At 39.2% G+C, this 19,616-nt stretch overlaps 1 protein-coding gene across 2 annotated transcripts in view; it reads right to left on the minus strand.

Annotated features, from left to right (window-relative positions):
* The window catches only part of kcnc4 (potassium voltage-gated channel, Shaw-related subfamily, member 4), a 154,943-nt gene that overhangs the window by 32,887 nt on the left and 102,440 nt on the right, over window positions 1–19,616 (minus strand). For both annotated transcript variants that reach the window (XM_028797114.2, XM_028797115.2), the window contains exon 2: window positions 4,936–5,872. In XM_028797114.2, the coding sequence (XP_028652947.1) occupies window positions 4,936–5,872 (937 nt within the window). The remainder of the gene's footprint in view (window positions 1–4,935; window positions 5,873–19,616) is intronic.

Raw genomic sequence — 19,616 nt, forward strand, 5'->3', positions numbered from 1 at the left:
TTAAGTTTAGGCTTCACTGTCAATCGTGTAGCCCCCTTTCCTGAATTCAAATCATGCAGCTACCCTGCTTTCAGCTCTGGCTGTATGTCATAATTTTATATTTCTCATATTGCTCACCACTTTCATTATTATATTGTGCATTTGGCTGACACTTTTATCCTAAATGAATTACACAATTAGGATTCAATACAATTGTTTAAATCTGTTTTTTTACAATTGGACCACAGAGTGTGCAAAGTGAACAGCCCAACCGGCAGCCTTGTGTTTTGAAGTCCAGTGCTATAACCAACAGGCCACACTGCCTGATAACTCACACTAACTTGAAGGCAAACCATTTCATCATTCATTCAGCCTTGCAGCCTCCTTTCCTTTGTTCTTCCTAAAGGTGTCTGCCATGTTCTTTTACTTTCAAAGTTACTTTGATTAAAGCGGCTTTTCTGGAGAGCAGAAAAACGAAAGACCTTTCCTAGACTTACTTTGCAAAACAGCCTCAAAATAAGCTCACCAATATAAATCACTGTGTATTGGAATTCTAATTAACTGGAAAATCACTTCATATGCTTGGCTTGAACTTTCCTATTGAGAGCAATGGGCTTGAATATTGCAATCTGTACTCCTGCTGACGTTTTGTATTAAGTCTCTATTAAGAATGCATGATCAATCAATTCACTTTACTCAGGGGAATGAACCCTATCAGTTATTTCCTTTAAAGTGTATTTAAATAGCACTAAGTACAATATTTATACTATCCATGCTAAAGTAATTTGTATTTTGCCACTTCATAATAAATCATTCACCCTACTAGCTAAGGCAATCCTCTTGTGATATGAAAAAATTAAGCTCATTGTCATCCACCAAGCTAAAACATTTATCGTGTGTATAGTGTACTACATAAATCAAAAATTTACAAGAAGAAGCTCCCTTCCTGCTTCTGATTTACTCTATCACATTTAACCACTAGCTGTTGCACACCGTTATCTAAACAAGAACATAAAAATGATCATAAAAATACATTGATTTGGCTATAAAGAAAAGTTTCATATACTTTAAAAAAATAATCACCAGTGATAGTAATTCATAGAACTATACAATAAAAAACCCATGAGCAAGTTTGATTAGCATCTTTCAATTTAATAAAAAAAGTCGTATTGTTACGGGAAAAGAATTTATCATGAATTTTAAATCATTTGGAATATTTGGGGCTCCCACAGAAGTGCAGTGGTTAGCACTGCAGCCTCACAGATCCAGAATCCTCACAAACTAGAATGGTGTGCTTGCGTCTTGGATAAAAATATGCATAATCCTTAGTTATTACACTGCTCAAATTACATAAACCTAAATGTTTAAGTGCATTTCCTTCAAGTTTGATATCCTCATAACTGTGCATTCAATTAATGAAGATCTTTCTCCAACATGTTAAATGGAGGAATCAATAAAACGCCTGCATTAGATCAAAATGTTATAATGTAAATCAGTAATTTTTAGCTTTATGATGCTGGCCAACAAATAAGTAAAGCTGTGTTCAACATTAGTATTTACTCTCCCCATATATAGTAAATCAGTAAATAGCAAATCATTTCTTCTTCTAGCGCTTCAGTAATGTGACAAAAATGAGTATCACTGACAGCAATCCCACAACCAGCTCTTCTCAAACAACCCAAATTGCCTGGTAGTGTGCATTAAGGCATCATGAATCAGATGACTATACATGATGTTGATATTTTACCTTAGTACATAAAATTCAAATCAGTATTGTTTCAACTGATTTGATAATTTATCAGTCAGTTATTCATGCATTATTTTCCTAATCTGAGCAGAGCAGTGACAAAGATCTAATACACTCAATTTTCATACAGTAAGCTGAACTGAACCTCTTTTATGTTACCCAGGCACATACAATTAGTACACTCACTAAGCAGATTATGAGGAACACCTCTACACCTTCTAAATGCAAATATCATAGCAGAACACTTTTCTGAATGCTGAATAAGAAAACAAAAAAGGACAGCTAAAAATGAATCAGATGCTCCCAACCTTTTTTGACTCATTTAACTTTTGGCAACTTTTCTAAAGTAAATTCACCCCTACTCTGATTTATTCAGTAATTTGAATTTATACTTCTGCCGTAAATAGCAATCAACAAAGGGGATATTTTAAGATAATGTTCTTAACATTTTTTTATTTTAAGTTCAAATAACAATAACAATAGCACATAATAATACTATTTCACAAAACAGACCTAATTCAAATTTTTTTTTCAACTTCATATATTTTCTGAGCAAATTTACCCCCTTTACCCAGATTGGGAACCTCTGAATTAGATTAATGAGACTTGTAGGCACAGTAGTACAGGGCTGAACTTGGGAACCTTGATCTAGAACTAATAAAGCACATGTGAAGCCTGTGCCAGCACATTGGTCATAATGTACATGCAAGCAAGAATTTCACTATACTGTGTACATGTGACAGTACCACTACTGCTACTACATATGAGGGTCAGAATTTTCCAAGTTCTAGCAATAGTGTGATGTAGATCAGGGGTCCCCAACTTCAGTCCTGGAGGACCACAGTGGCTGCAGGTTTTCATTCTAACCCCTTTCTTAATTAGTGACCCATTTTTTTGCTGCAAATTAACTTCATTTGAATTAATTTTAATTGACTTGCTCTTGAAGACTCAGAACTCTTAATTGCTTCTTTTCCCTTAATTTGTAGCCAAACAATAATGAGATACAAAATGAGCCAAAACGTGACCAGCAAGCAGTGTCCATTATACAATATTTGAAAGTAAAGAAAGATGAGGTCTCAGGAATGTTGATTTGCCCAGGTCCACAAAACATTTTAACAGTGCTCTTATCCATCCATCCATTTTCCAACCCGCTGAATCCGAACACAGGGTCACGGGGGTCTGCTGGTGCCAATCCCAGCCAACACAGGGCAGGAACCAATCCCGGGGAGGGCGCCAACCCACCGCAGGACACACACACACCCACACACCAAGCACACAGTAGGGCCAATTTAGAATCACCAATCTGCCTAACCTGAATGTCTTTGGACTGTGGGAGGAAACCGGAGCACCCGGAGGAAACCCATGCAGACACGGGGAGAACATGCAGACTCCATGTAGGGAGGACCCGGGAACTGAAACCGGGTCTCCTAACTGTGAGGCAGAAGCGCTACCACTGCACCACCGTGCCGCCACAGTGCTCTAAGAAAAGAGAGAATCAATTTTAGAAATGTATGCTATTGCACAATGAGAGCAGCAACAAGCCATGGAATTAAAGAATGGGTTTAATCAACAACAAGACTCTGCGCCTAATTAAGCAACTGGCTGGAGTGGAATTGGTTAGAGTTTGAGGCCCTCACTTAGTTGGTCTTCTGTTGGCTCACTCAGTTCTCATTTCATTTCTGTTTAGGTGCTATTTAAGGAAAGAAATGAAGCAATTCAGAGGAATGATGAAGAAATTCTGGGGAACAAATATTAAAAAAGCAAGTCAATTAATTCAAAAGAAGTTAATTAGTAGCAAAACCAGTCACTAATTAAGAAAAGGGTTAGAATGAAAACCTGCAGCCTCTGTGGTTCTCCAGGACTGGAGCTGGGGACTGCCAATGTAGATAACGGAGGTGATTTTTCCGTGTTTGCCAGTACTATTAACTCATATTTTTTCAAGGTTTTAGCAATAAAATATAGCTTGATAAATAATTAATTATGTATGCTGTACATTATCCTCACACTTTTTTTTTTAATTTTCCTATCTAAGTAGCTTTGCTGAAAAGCCAAATGCATTTGTTTGTGCAACTTTTCTCAGATTTCTGATATTCTTTTTGTTTTTGAAACATTTTTGATGAGAATAAACACAAGCGCCTGTTTCCATAAGATTATGTAAACACAATGTAAATGATGTTTTCAACTTCATGATCGTTCACGAAGATCATATAAGAAGATAAGAACAGATTATATACAGTACGTTTGTATAAGCTCATTTCTAAATTGGTTTATTGTGGAACAGCACTTGAAAACCTTTAGGTTTTCTTTGCCTCCTATTAGCCAACTTAATTAATGCAAAGCACATCAATCCACAAGTGCTATTATGTGCTTACATTTTAAACTTTGAAGAAACTATGAGAGTTTAAATCCTCATATAGATTAAAAAAAACGTTAAAGGACTTCTGTTTTTTGTTACTCCAAGGAATGCCTCAATGTCTCAACATAAATTTAATTAGATGGTAAATTGTAGGGATGTTTAGCTGACAATATCTGTTCAGTAATTAATCAGTTGATTTCCTTACGATAAAATGGGTTTAGCATTGATTAAGTTGTTGAGTACATTTGGGGCCTGTAATGTTCTGGGTGAAAAGAGGAAATACAGCTGAAACAAAATCGTTTAGTTAAAATAAAGCTCAAGGAACATCCATCCATCCATCCATTTTCCAACCAGCTGAATCCGAACACAGGGTCACGGGGGTCTGCAGGAGCCAATCCCAGCCAACACAGGGCACAAGGCAGGAAACAATCCTGGGCAGGGTGCCAACCCACCGCAGGACACACACAAACACACCCACACACCAAGCACACACTAGGGCCAATTTAGAATCGCCAATCCACCTAACCTGCATGTCTCTGGAATGTGGGAGGAAACCGGAGTGCCCGGAGGAAACCCACGCAGACACGGGGAGAACATGCAAACTCCACGCAGGGAGGACCCGGGAATCGAACCCAGGTCCCCAGATCTCCCAACTGCGAGGCAGCAGCGCTACCCACTGTGCCACCGTGCCGCCCGCTCAAGGAACATGTGTTGTAAATTAACATGAATTGTGAACTGTTCATTCAAGGTCAAAATTTGACTTAAGGAGACAGTGGTTTCTTTCTGAGGTATAACAATCCAACGATTCGAGAGGTTGTCACTGAACTTTACTAATTAAAATGGAACTCTTTACCTGATCGGTTTCTCCTTATTCCCTCCTCTGTTGCTAGTGGGCAGGTGTCACTCTGAATGCTGTTTCGAGAAGAGTTTGCCTCCGACTTGATGAAGGTAGGTGACTCTAATTGGGCATTTGGATTTGGGTTGTGCTTCTTTTTTTTCTTGGGCAATTTCTGCTTTGCCATTGCCAGAGAGTAGTACATCCCAAAGTTGTTCACAATGACAGGCACTGGCATGGCAATAGTCAAGACACCAGCAAGAGCACACAAAGCGCCAACCACCATGCCAGACCAGGTCTGGGGGTACATGTCACCATACCCCAGTGTGGTCATTGTCACAACGGCCCACCAGAAGCTGATGGGGATATTCTTGAAATGTGTATGCATGCTAGCAGTGGGATCATTTGGGCTAGCACCAATCCTTTCAGCATAGTAGATCATGGTGGCAAATATCAAGACTCCCAGTGCCAGAAAGATGATTAAGAGGCAAAACTCATTGATACTTGCCCTCAAAGTGTGGCCAAGCACTCTCAGCCCAACAAAGTGACGAGTTAGTTTAAAGATCCGCAGGATCCGGACAAAACGTACCACACGCAAGAAACCTAGCACGTCCCTGGCAGCTTTTGAAGACAATCCACTCAGTCCCACCTCCAGGTAGAAGGGAAGGATTGCTACAAAGTCAATGATATTGAGCAAGTTCTTAATGAACAATAGCTTATCTGGGCAGCAAATGATGCGGATTAGAAATTCAAAGGTGAACCAGACAACACAGATGCCTTCAACAAGTGTCAGGGTGGGCTCTGTCACCACCTCTATAGTAATCACCATCTGGGTGTAGTTCAGTATTCTCTGCTCCTCTGTTCTGTTGACCAACAAGTTAAAGGCTTCATGAGTCTCCAAGCAGAAGGTGGTAATAGAGACAAGGATGAAGAATAAGGAGACAAAGGCAGTGACCTAAAAGAAATGGAGAAAGAAAACATCAGTAAAATGTCTCTCAGGTGAAATTATAAATCAAATTGTTCTGCTTGGTAGGATCATTATACTGACTAACTGAATACCTCGATCAACTGAAAAACCACACCTATGTGGAAACAGTTATTAATGTAGGCTTCATGTATCTGCCCTTCAATCATTTGCTTAACTCTCTACTTACCTTAGCTTCTGTCTTCATGAAAAGCATTAAATTGGAGCAACTCCTTGAACAATCAGCTAGATAGATCCCATAAAACTGTTAAGCTGAGATATTACTCAGATGTTCACAAACTGTCAGGTGATTTAACTGTACGTTTGGGATGAGGCTCAAGGAGGACACAATGTTTTCAAAGGAGCTCTGGGTTTAAACCTTGAACTGCTGCCTGTAAAAAGTCACTTGAGCTGGTTAACAGGAAACTCGGTCTCACGTTACCAAGACCAGACAACAGCAACTGAGGCTTCACTGGCTCCATCTTTCCAGTTCTCAGTGTCCAACTGTGTTCATATGCTTTCTATACTTATTAAACATATACAGTAATCACATATTTCATTTCATCAATGTTCTAAACCTACTTTAACCACACTCTTCCCACAGGATTGGGCACAACAGAGGAACCAACTCTGCATAGAATGTAAATATCCATACTAAATCATTCCAAAAACAGGAGTGAGGAACAGCATAACAAAACAGTGTCAAGGCAAAGTAATGGTCAAAACTTAAATTCTAAAAGAAAGAGTGTTAGAGCCAAATTGTGAATGAAAAATCAGTCAAAAGGCAGAGCTTTGTTTCAGGGATTAGTAATCAAAATAAAACTAAAGTGAGTAGCTAGGTTTGGTCCAATCTTGGATAGAAGTGACTGTTTTGGGGGAGTTTTTATACTGGCACACTGATGATATCACAACTGGTGCAGCTCCAGTGCATCATGGGAGAATCCCCATGGAAACAGATGACACAAATGTCACAAAATGGTGGCACCCACTCTCAAACCTAAACAGTGTCCAAAAAAAAAAAAAAAACAGTAAAAATGAATGAACATGAAAATGAAAGCTCTAATTAAAACTCTGACTGCAGAATTTGATTCCTCGGATTTTAAAACTCTTAAAACAACACCAAGATGAATTTTGAAAACAACAAGAAAAAATACAAAAAAACTCAAATCATAACAGTCAACAATTCTTCCAAAATTATCATCTTTGTGATATGGAAGGAAATGGAAGTACCAAAAAAGGTTGCGAAGCTACAATTGATTGGCTGTTGAGCAAGACCACCATAAATAACTTGATCAGTGATTGTTAAACTCTTTTCTCTTTTCTGCTCTTTTCTGCAATTTAGTAACTTAGTTGCAATGCTACAAAGTATTACAGTACTTGAGGAATCACAGGTGTCATTTTGTTGTCGAACATTCTGTAAACTAAGAGTGGACAGGAGAGAGTGAAGGCAGGAATACTGGCTTTCACATTAAAGAAAGTGGAGTATTAAACTAAGAAAAAGGAATCCGAGGAGTCATCCTGTGCATGGAAAGGAACGGCAGAGGAAGAGAGGTGCATCTTCGGCAGATATTAAAAGAGAATGAGTTCTGACCTTTTCATTTTGTCCTGTCTCCTTGTCTGGGTGTGGATGGTAAGCAAGCTCGTGTTTAGCTCACATTTTTAATTAGGAAAAAGAACAAATAAAGAAGAATTCGCCCTTGCTGCTTAGTAAACAACAGGCTTGTCTTCTTAAGAGCAAAATGAGTTGGCTTTACCTAACTTTAAATTTTATTACTGGGTGGTGAATATACAAGCTATAAAAACCTGGACATTGACACAAATAGATGAAAAGACACAGGCTTGGTCCACAAAAGAAATAAAATCCTGCAGTACTTCTTTATATTCACTGCTATGCACCTCAATAAATACAAATTATCACCAATATAGTAACAACCCAATTGTGCTTCACTCACTCAGAATATGGAACCAATGTAGAAAGTATTTTAAGATAGAGAAGCTTTTATCTGTGGCACTTCTGCATGAGAACCACCTTTTTCCACTCTCTCAAACATACACAGTCTTTAATGTTTGGAAAACATTCAGGATTAAATCACTTAGAGATCTGCATATAGACAAAGTCTTCGCATCCTACGAACAATTACACTCTAAATGTAACTTCCCAGCAACACATTTCTTTTACTACCTTCAAATTAGAAACATTGTCAAACAAAACCTACTCAATTTTCCTCACCTCCCACTAACTTCTATACCAGAAAAAATATTGATCAACATTGAGGACTCAGACAGCATTTCTGTAATATATAAAAACATTTTACAGTCCCTCCCTTTCAAAGATCCCAGAGTACAGTGGGAAAAAGGATCTCTCACTGCAAGGAACAATGCACAGAATTCACTCGAGCTCCATATGTGCAAAGCATGCAATTATTCAACTTAAAATTATATATCAAGTGCATTTGTCTCGTTTAAAATTGTCCAAAATGTTTCCAGGGCAAGATCCAACCTGCAAATGTTGCAATCGAGCTCCAACCTCATTGGGTCATATGTTTTGGCCGTGCACCAAATTAACCTAATTTTGGACAAAAATCTTTAAATGCCTTTCAGTCAGCATTGGTGTCACAATCCCTCCTAATCCACTAACAGATGTGTTTGGTGTTCTTCCAGATGGGCTTTAAGTGGAGAAGGACAAACAAAATGTGATTGCCTTTACTTCAGTATTGGAACGTTGACTTATTTTGCTCAACTGGAAGAATCCTAACTCATCTCTTTTAAGTCAGTGGGCAACTGATGTTATATATTATCTAAAATTGGAAAAAATCAAATTCTCACTTAGAGCATCTGTACAAAACTTTTTCAAAATCTGGCAGGATCTGATCAATAAAATTTTAGAATAAGCATTTAAAGCATTGAGGAAGCAGATTCTCTTTTTCATTTGTATTCATTAATTTATCTATATATTTTTACTATTATTAAAGTTTTACTCTGTTGGCCTAACTCTCTTTCACATGGGTGGGGGTCGATTTGTTCCAAACCCAGTTTTGCTAAACTTGACTTGCTTGTATGGAACATTATTTGATTTTAATAAAATTAATAAAATGTTTAAAAAAAAAAGAGTTGATTTTACATTTAAACTTTGAACTAAATATGAAATAAATATGAAGATTTTCTTAGAAGTATAACTAATTATGCTAATCATTTTTATTTTCTTTTAAGACGTGTGTATTAGGGGTAATATTTTTGTCATGTTTTATTCTGTATATTAAGGGGATTTTATTTATTATAGTATTTTCCGTAGTCACTGAACAATATCCCTACAGAGTTTGTAAATAATAAATGAACAGGTAACACTTGTGTCCTGCAGTTTAATTATAAAAGTACCACTGTAATGCAGAACATAAGACTTCTTCATTGCTGGTTATGCAGAAGCTTAATGTAAAAAGAAAAAAAACAAACTTTAAAGGATAAAGAAAACAAATTGGAATTGGCCAATTCTATTAAAATAAAATCTGCATTTGCCCTAGAAAACCTAAAAAACACAAAGACTAGGAGAGGACACAATCTAGGAATAAAACCCAAGTCCTTGGTGAAAGTTCAATCCTATTTATTCTTGTATAGATGAGCATTTCTCACTAAGAAGCGTTGAGCATGATATACATTTACTCTAAATAACATTCAACACTATTTGTAATCCGTTTTTTGTTATTATTGTCAATGGTTTTCTTTGTATTTTGGTTTTTTATTCGGTGTATGTCCTGTTGTAGTAAAAGGGCTTCCTAATTATTCAGGTGCACTGCCATTAAGGCAGGAAGTTCTATTTAAAGTTAAGCTACCAGACTCAGCCTAACTGCGGGGACATTGAGTTCCCTTATTGTCCTTTTGTTCTCACATGGTTGACTTTTGTGAAAATTTAAGGGATTTTTCTTCCAGTAGTTTAGAAGCTATGGTTATAGTTTTGAGAACCTTGCATTTAATATCCTTAGGATTCCTTTGAGTCTAGGCTTATGCCACTTTTATATTAGGTTTAAACTGTTAGGGTTTTTTCATATTCAAATATTTCAAATTTTGTGTGTTTTCTGCCTTTTTATTTAGTGCTTTGTTAGCCATTTGCAAAGTTTATCGAATGTATTTATTTGAAGAGCTCCTTTTGTTGTTGATTTTTTCTTAAACAATTTAAGTTCTTTGCATGAATTAGTTGACTTCTTAAATAAACCTATTAATACATTAACTGTGCTCATTATGTGATTTTTTCTCATCTCTTGTCTCTTCTCCCACCCCTTGACCTTAACAATGAGAAGGCAGCAATACACACTGCACCACTCTGCCACCACCAATAAAATATAATCATGTGAAGGCTAAGGGCGGCTATTCACTTCCTGCCATCTCAGCAAACCAAGTAATAGTATCTATACACTGCCTTCTTCATGAAGAGTTGTCCATTAGAATTTTTTACCATTTTTTAAAAAAAATTCTGTTTTATTCTAACCAGTAACTTCTTTCAAGGAGAGTTTCCAAATCAGTGGAAGTGACACTAGAGAATATAGCCTGTGGCTGCCTGACTTTAGGCATTTGCTAAGCATATGTTTCAGATAAAAGCTAGCAAGTATTTATTTTGGAAATAAATAGCATTTAAAATAATATGATTTTAAGTGCATGGTATTTATTACTACAACATTTTTAAAGAAGGAATGCTTAATTGCCTGAAAGACAGGTTTGTTAATTTAGTTTATGTTAACCAAATTCTTCTGCGAGCCATTAGAAAGTCACTTTTGTGTTGTCATCGCTCTGGCTTTTTATCTCAATGACAGTGTGAGGAAATTACAAAGTATGTTTAGTTTCTCTTTTTTTTTTTTTAGCTCCAGCTTCATTGACAGACTGAATGCAGCAAATGAGGTAAAATACAAATACAATCTAGATAAGACAGGACAGAACACACCATAAATATGATCTCATGCAAAATCAGATAGGTTCACTTGTGCACTTATTGCAAATTGGACCTTCCTCCTACCATGATTTAAATATACCTGTCTCCAAGTATAATGTTCAGTGACATTATTAGATTTCAATATCTAATAGAAAAGCAATTTAACTCGGAACACGATTACATTGCAATTGCTGGAAATAAATTTATACAAGCAGCAACCAATTTGCCACTTATTTCACCGAGTAGCAATTCCATGGTGGAGCTGAGGAAGCTTTAAAAATTCATAAATTGAAAAGCAATTATCCATTAGTTTAAATGCTAAAAATTATAGTTTGGTTCCAAGTGCTATTATCTCAGCTGCCATGAGTAATCAGTTTGGCTAAAATTCCAATTAAGATGTTGTACATCAATACGTTTAAAATTCAACCATCCGCTTTTAAACTACTCAAGAGGTCATTAGGTCAGTAGCTAAGGCTGACAGTAACTAACTCTGGATGGAAGCCAGTTCATCATATAACACACACTCACACACTCTGCTCCACCCAACCAATTTGCAGCTAAAAATCCACCAAACGTTCTGTCTTTGAGAGAAAACTGGAATCTGTGATGCAAACCTAAGCAAACATTAAAAATCTCAAAATTAGACTTGTGTTAATCACACAGCATGGCAAGGTAAACTTTAAGTGATATTTTGTTATGAGGAAGCACTGCCATTTGTCACATCGCCATGCCACCTCTTTGCTTGAGAGTTGTGGTCCATACAGGTATTTGGTGGTTACAGATTCTTTATGCATTCCAGACACATAATATTTAAGTGAAAACATCTTATAAAGTGTGAGTGTACAGTATATGTGTGGACAGTCTTGTGTGCTGTCCTGTCACTTTAAGAATGGGAAATAGACCAACATGGTTAGATGGACAAAATATCAAGTTGCATCATGTTAGTTTTTTCAGCATGCAACAGAAAACATTAAAAGTAAACTATTCAGCTATTTACAGTCTAGACTTTACAAGAGTATGAAAATGTGACTTACTATTTATAAAGCATTAGCACCTCATAGCACAGCAGCTTTAAGAACAGCTTCAAGCACAACTTAACATTGGTCAAAAAAAGCAAGTTTCAGATTGTACTGTGAAGAGGAGACTTTGTGCTGCAGGTTTTATAGGGTGGGTGGCATTGAGGAAGCCATTCCTTAAAGGACAAAATATGGCCTTGAAATACCGGCGGTGGACTACTGCAGACTGGACAAGTCTCCTCTTCACAGTAGAACCTGCGTTTGATGCTGTTGTACTGTGAGATACCTGTCATGCAAGTTGGTGATCCCCAGAAAATTGTCTTCAGATTGGGTTGTGATGAGTCTGCCAGATCTCTTCCTAAAAGAGTTTTTTCCAGTTTCCAATTGCCTTTGGATTCTGTAGGACACCGTACTCACTGACACTTTGACTTTTTTTTTTTTTTTTTGCAATTTCTCCAACTGATAGTCCCACACTTCTAAGGGTAATAATGCTCTGTCTCATTTCATTAGTTAATTGTAGTTTTCTTGCAATTGTCACTGGAGGGTGTAGTAACACAGACTGTTCCAACTCTGCTTTAAGACAGACAGAGGATTTTTAAGTAATCAACACAAGTTGAGACACCTGTTAAAATTGTTTGCTTCAACTTGCAAGACTTAATTTACTTTAATTACTGGAGAACATCTGTAGGTTGTTCCCTGAAGAAGGCCCATGTGTAATATTCTGAAATTTTTTTTTTCAGATTTTGCTAATCTTCTTCTTCTTTCGGCTGCTCTCATTAGGGGTTGCCACAGCGGGTCATCTTCTTCCATATCTTTCTGTCCTCTGCATCTTGTTCTGTTACACCCATCACCTGCATGTCATCTCTCAACACATCCATAAACCTTCGCTGAGGCCTTCCTCTTTTCCTCTTCCCTGGCAGCTCTATCCTTAGTATCCTTCTCCCAATATACCCAGCATCTTTCCTCTGCACATGTCCAAACCAACGCAATCTCGTCTCTCTCTGACTTTGTCTCCCAACCGTCCAACTTGAGCTGACCCTCTAATGTATTCATTTCTAATCCTGTCCATCCTCATTACACCCAGTGCGAATCTTAGCATCTTTAACTCTGCCACCTCCATCTCTGTCTCCTGCTTTCTGGTCAGTGCCACCGTCTCCAACCCATATAACATAGCTGGTCTCACTACCGTCCTGTAGACCTTCCCTTTCACTCTTGCTGATACCCGTCTGTCACAAATTACTCCTGACACTCTTCTCCACCCATTCCACCCTGCCTGCACTCTCTTTTTCATTTCTCTTCCACAATCCCCATTACTCTGTACTGTTGATCCCAAGTATTTAAACTCATCCACCTTTGCCAACTCTATTCCCTGCATCCTCACCATTCCACTGACCTCCCTCTCATTTACACACATGTATTCTGTCTTGTTCCTACTGACCTTCATTCCTCTCCTCTCTAGAGCATATCTCCACCTCTCCAGGGTCTCCTCAACCAACCTGCTCCGTACTATCGCTACAGATCACAATGTCATCAGCAAACATCATAGTCCATGGGGACTCCTGTCTAATCTCGTCTGTCAACCTGTCCATCACCATTGCAAATAAGAAAGGGCTCAGAGCCGATCCCTGATGTAATCCCACCTCCAACTTGAATGCATCCATCACTCCTACCGCAGACCTCACCACTGTCACACTTCCCTTGTACATATCCTGTACAACTCTTATGTACTTCTCTGCCACTCCTGACTTCCTCATACAATACCACAAGTCCTCTCAAGGCACCCTGTCATATGCTTTCTCCAGATCCACAAAGACGCAATGCAACTCCTTCTAGCCTACTCTAAATTTCTCCATTAACATCTTCAGAGCAAACATTGCATCTGTGGTGTTCATTCTTGGCATGAAACCATACTGCTGCTCACTAATCACCTCACTTCTTAACCTAGCTTCCACTACTCTTTCCCATAAGTTCATGCTGTGGTTCATCAATTTTATTACGTCAGGAAGGGCATCGGGTGTAAAATGTTGCCAAATCAATATGCGGACAACAATACAGATTTTGCTAACCTAAACTTTAAATTTAAACCTCTACAGGTTTATTGCTTACTTTGTCACCATTCTAGATTATTCATTGCATTTCAACCAATTTAACTGGAAAAACTGAGGCTTTCTATAACTTTAGACCGGTAGTATATGAGGTGAGACACAAAAATAACTGGACTGGGATTGGGGCTTTCCTGGAAAACTGGATATCGGCTGGACGTGAATCATAGAGCTATATCCCCTCCTACACGCCCTCTCAAACCACCGACTGGCTAGGTATAACCTGTGAATAGCCCGGTCAGTATTTGCACAACAATCGCTACACGAATTGCCGCTATAATGTCAGGTGAAAAAATTGAACAGCAAATTTCTTGCGAAATTTAACAAAACGGCCACAGAAACATGTAATGATAAAAACAGTGTACAATGATAACAGTTTGTCTCACACACAAGTTTTTGAGTGGCACAAACATTTCAAGGAAGGGTAAGAAAATGTGGAAGATGTTTAATGTCCAGGTCACCCATGCTCGTCTCGGACGGATGAAAACATCAAAATGGTGAATCAGATGGTTCAAAATGATCGTACTGCTTTTTCCGTAAAGCAGTTTTTGACTGACAAAACCATTCCTGTCTTCCTTATTCTCCTGATTTAGCACCCTGTGATTTTTACTTGTTCCCAAAAATCAAAAGTGACCCGAAGGGAACACATTTTTCTTCAATGGATGAAGTAAAGACAGAAATGGCAAGCCTGTTGAAGAGCCTCAAGCAAAAAGACTTCCAGCACGGTTTCAATCAATGGAAGATATGTATGGTGAGAGAGGGGGGTATATAGAGGGTGACAATGTTTAGAATGCTGTAATTCATCAATAAATATATAATATTTTTGTGTCTCACCTTGTATATATATATACTAGGGGGCTCCGCCCCCTGCTCGCTTCGCTCGCCAACCCCTGGCGTTGGGACATGACAAAGAATGAGATGTATGAATTAGATATAGAATAGTGTGCAGCTTTGGATGATGCGCATAGAAATAACAAATAGAGTGTTTGGCATATATTAATGTTTTATTGAAATGTGCTCCATGACGTCAGCATCCCGATTAATGTAGTCCAGCAGCGATTTGTATTTATCGGCTCTAAGTGAAGGTTGGTTGTTTTTTATCCACTGCAGATCATTTGATTCCGCTCGAACATAAACGTCAATGATGTATTGTTGAGTCAGCTTTCCTGCATTGAGTAATGGATTAAAGTCGTCCCTTACTGAGAGTCTGTAGGAGAAATATTCTTTCATGGATACACGTGATCGTCTCTGTGCCTGCTGTTTTTCAATTCTTGAAATTGTAGCACTCCATCCTTCCTGTCCAGTTGGAAATAATATGGGGTATGTTAAAGTATTAAGAAGCGGAAAGCAAATGTTTATGCGTTGGAATGTAGGTGTGTTGTTTTTATCAGGACGTAAATGTAGAACAATATCTCTGTGAAATGGAGGCTCACCATCTTTACTTTGAAAGACAATTGCCACTTCATTAACGACGGGCAGATTGTATCGTCTTGGATCTTGTTCTTTGTCCTTTATCAAGACCAAAGCAATTGTAGTTGCCGCTATAACTTCTGCATTTGCTTTTGTATTTGCCTCCTTTTCAACTTCATGTAGCATTTTTATAGACTTAGCTAATGGGTGATTGTTTATGACATGAGTGACGTTTCTCATTATAGGCTCCGTGCATTGTTTGTTTTCAGGAAGGTTCATGCGTTGATATCTAGGATGTAGATTTGTGCATATTTGCGTTGTTGATTTGTTTCAGGGTGCACTGTTCCAATGCCATGCAATATTTGTCCACATATGCGAAAGCAGTATGGGCCATTGCCTTTTGGTGGCCTGATATGTACTCCGGTAGATGCAAAAGCAAATGAACTATTGTAGGATGTAATGCAGTTCATAAAGTTTTTACTTTCAGGCACATCGTTAGTTAGAAGCCTCTTTAGATATTCAGGATATGAATGTAAAGGAGGCAGTCTAATCTGACCTTTTTGACAACAACGTGTAAATTCATTGTTTGTATTGCCAGTTGTTTCTTCTGTGAAGTTAAGTGAATGACAATGATTGCAAATGACATTCATTAATCCCAATGAATTTTCCTCAATAGTGGATTCCTTATTGAAGGCGTTTTCAGCCATTTGGCGTAAGCGTTTAACAGGTGTGTGGCGTTGATGTCCGCGACGGGCATGTTTTGCTTTTTGCGTTTGATTGCCTTTTTGTTGCATGTCCATTATTTGTGACGCTCTATTTTTTTCTTTTTTTTTCTTCGCCTCCGCTTTGCGCAAAGTCCGTTTCAGTCTACGCCGTGCATTGTTTGTATCGAGCCTTGTCCGTTTTTGTATGTCGGTCATTTGAGCTTTGTGCTTTTCGCGTCTTGTTTTTTTTTTCTGGCAGGTCATGTGCGCGTTGTACACGTCTACGTTCATTTATTCTGTCTCTTCGCTCCCTTTTTTGTATGTCTGATACGCGAGCTCTTTCGGTTTGAAATCGTGCTTCTTTCGATGCAGCACTTTGACACGCGAATCGTTTTGTACCTGTGACCGTGTATTCATGACTTGTTTCTTTCTCAGCATGCGAAATATGGATAAGTAATAAGGAGGATCGCAGTCACTGTTAATATGTATCCTTTTCTGCAGTTGAACGGTTAAATAGTGCTTTATTGAAAGGACATCCACCTATGCTGACACCTATGCCGACACCTATGCTGCCTATTGTGAAGGTGTTGACGTTCACTTTAGAATATGTGGCTTTGGGTGTCACTTCTTATGGATGTGTGGGGGGGATTGTTGTTGCGCGAGCGTCTTCTTTCTTTTTGTGTTCCTGTGTCTTGTTTGAATCCCCCTCTTTGTGTGTGTCCCGTCCCTTGCTTGTAGGGTCTGTGGGGTGGTTTTGTGTTCTTTTTTTTTTGTCTTCCATGGGCTTGATGAATCCCCCTCTTGGTGTGTGTCCCGTCCCGTCCCGTCCAGTGCCTGTAGGGTGGGGGGGGGGGGTGTGGTCGTGCCCTGCTGTTGTGCGCTCGTCTGTTCTTTTTTTTTGGTGTGTTTAGTTTCGTGTGCAATGTGTTTCGTGCTTTGCCCGCGTTTGACCACTTTTTTATGTGCCTTTTCTTTTTTTTGGTGCTTGTTGCGACTACTTTTTGTATGTGCTCACTCCTTTTTTCTGTGGTCTCGTCTGTCTCTCGCGGCCCCTCATCCGCCTTTGTCGCCCTCTTTTGTCCACCTTTCTCCGACTCTCGCGGACTCTTTTTGCGCCTGCGCCTCTCGCGGACCCTCATCTGCCTCTCTCGCCCTCTTTTGTCCGCCTTTCTCGGCTCCTCAGCCGACTCTCGCGGACTCTTTTTGCACCTGCGCAGTACGTCTTTTTGCAGCTACGGCCCATTGCCGGATGTGCCTGCGTCCATCATCCGGTTTAGCATTCTCGGTTAGTAATATGGATATATTGTGACGGATGGCCGAGGCCCATGCCTGGCTGGAACGCCCCTGCAGCATATGTACCAGGGGAGCAAGCATGGGAAACGCAACATCTCCCCCTGGACGCTAGATGGCAGCCTCCCTGGGTTACAGTGGTGCCTCGGACTCCCCCAGGGCTTCATGGGGGTTGGAGTTTTGTGCAGCCCTGTTGGGTTCCGCAGGTGCCGCCAGGGGGTGCTGCAGCATGAGCTGTTGGATCCTTCTGGGCACTAGTTTCGCCACACCTGGAAGTGCAGCCGGATGTCGGCAATCAAACACCTGGAGCACTTCTGGGTGCCCAATAAAAGGGGCCAGCAACCACCACTCAGTGGCCGGAGTCAGGTGGAGGAGGACAAGGTTGCCTGGGAGGAGTGGTGGTGCAGGAGAAGAAGTGTTTAGTGCTTCTGTTGTTTTGGGACTTTTTTGTGCCTGTGGGGATTACGGGAAAGACGTGCCCCACAGGTGAAGAAAATAAAAAGTTTGTTTATTTTATATGTGTGCCTCCAGTGTGAATCTGTGTCGGCTTTTTACAATATATATATGTGTATATATATATATATATATATATATATATATATATATATATATATATATATATATCCATCTGTCCATTTTCCAACCCGCTGAATCCGAACACAGGGTCACGGGGGTCTGCTGGAGCCAATCCCAGCCAACACAGGGCACAAGGCAGGGAACCAATCCTGGGCAGGGTGCCAACCCACCGCAGATATATATATATATATATATATATATATATACATATATAGTATTGTGAGCAAGGGGACTGAACGCACCCCTAAAAGACACGGACGCTCCTCAAAAATCCCCTCTTAAACACTGACAGTCTACCTTCACATTGCTCCCTTACTTGCTGGACTGGTGTGGCTGCTCTGTCGCATGATATGCTTCTCATGTGACGCTTTGCATACTTATAAGCCTGAACTGCACCTGTCCTTTTTTGGCTGATTGCTTGTCTCTCTCTTCCCCTCCAGCCATCCACTCCTCCTGTTTGGGGGCCCACTCCTGATGCACACCTATTTTTAAAGAGAGAAGTGTTTGAATAAAGTGTCAATCTCCTGTGTTTCTGCGGAAAACTGTGACCCAAGCGTGACAATATATATATAATGGTTTTCATTTGTGAGCTGTATTGGATAAGGTCACATATCAAACTGAAAATAATAATAAGTGCTGGAGCTTAAAAATAATTATGAAAATCGTGATCCTTTCTTGTGATTTTAAAGTCTACGGTAAAAGTTAATTTGCGTAGCCTTGTGAAGTGAAAATAAATAAATAAGCCAAATATTAAACAAAAGCCATCTACTTCTTTAAAATAATACCCATTACATCTAGATAAAGAGGATTTTGCCTTTGCAGAACTACAGACAGAAAGGACGTGAACTCTCCCAAGGGTTCTTTCATGGCGTCTCTTGCTTTCTTCTCTCCAAAAACAATTCAGAAGTCAAATAATGTTTGAGTGCTGGAAACCAAGACGTGTTACACAAGGGGCCTCCATGTGTCTCCTTTAACCTGGCAGCAGAGACTGAACTCTTGGCAGGCCAATTGATTTTCCTTGTAAATCTTTCTGCATGCATAAAGGTCACCAAGGCGGTGCCAAATGTTTCTCTTTGGATATTGTGTTAAAAATAAACTGATATTTGAAAATACACCTCCTTCTTGGGATTGGAAAAGAAAAATGAAGAGATAACATTGAGTATTGCGTAACAGGAAGACAATTTATTAAGGTTTTATGGCAGTATTTTGTTTGGCAACCCATCCTTGAAATCTCTGAAACATTGACTCTTTAAAGTGGAAGTAAAAATTTACTATCAGTAGATTTTATCAAGCAACACCAATAAGGATTTACCAAGTCAAGTGTGTGGCAATTGTGCTGCATTTGCTGGGAACACAGAGAGTGACAGGGTGGCCAGCGATCTAATGAGTCTTTCCTTTATATCACCTCAAAGAGCGGAAGTGTGATGTGCAATCTTTCCATTTTGCCTAGTACATCTATGAGAAGAGTTCCCCTAAAGAAGATTGCTGTTTGATAACTACCAAGTCACATTTAAATGAATGCCCTCCTAGAAAAGCATGGGAATATGGACCATACCTTAGACTGAGCTGGCAGTGTGCTCTCATGCTACCCTATCATAGTCATCTTCTTCAGAGAAACAGGAATCCCAAATGGTATTCCAAATCTTTATCCTATTCTTTAACATTATACGGTCTCTTTACCTAATGATTACTGACCAATGGCCCTTATGTCAAATATCA

Source organism: Erpetoichthys calabaricus, chromosome 3 (genome assembly GCF_900747795.2).
Source record: "Erpetoichthys calabaricus chromosome 3, fErpCal1.3, whole genome shotgun sequence".
NCBI lineage: Eukaryota > Metazoa > Chordata > Cladistia > Polypteriformes > Polypteridae > Erpetoichthys > Erpetoichthys calabaricus.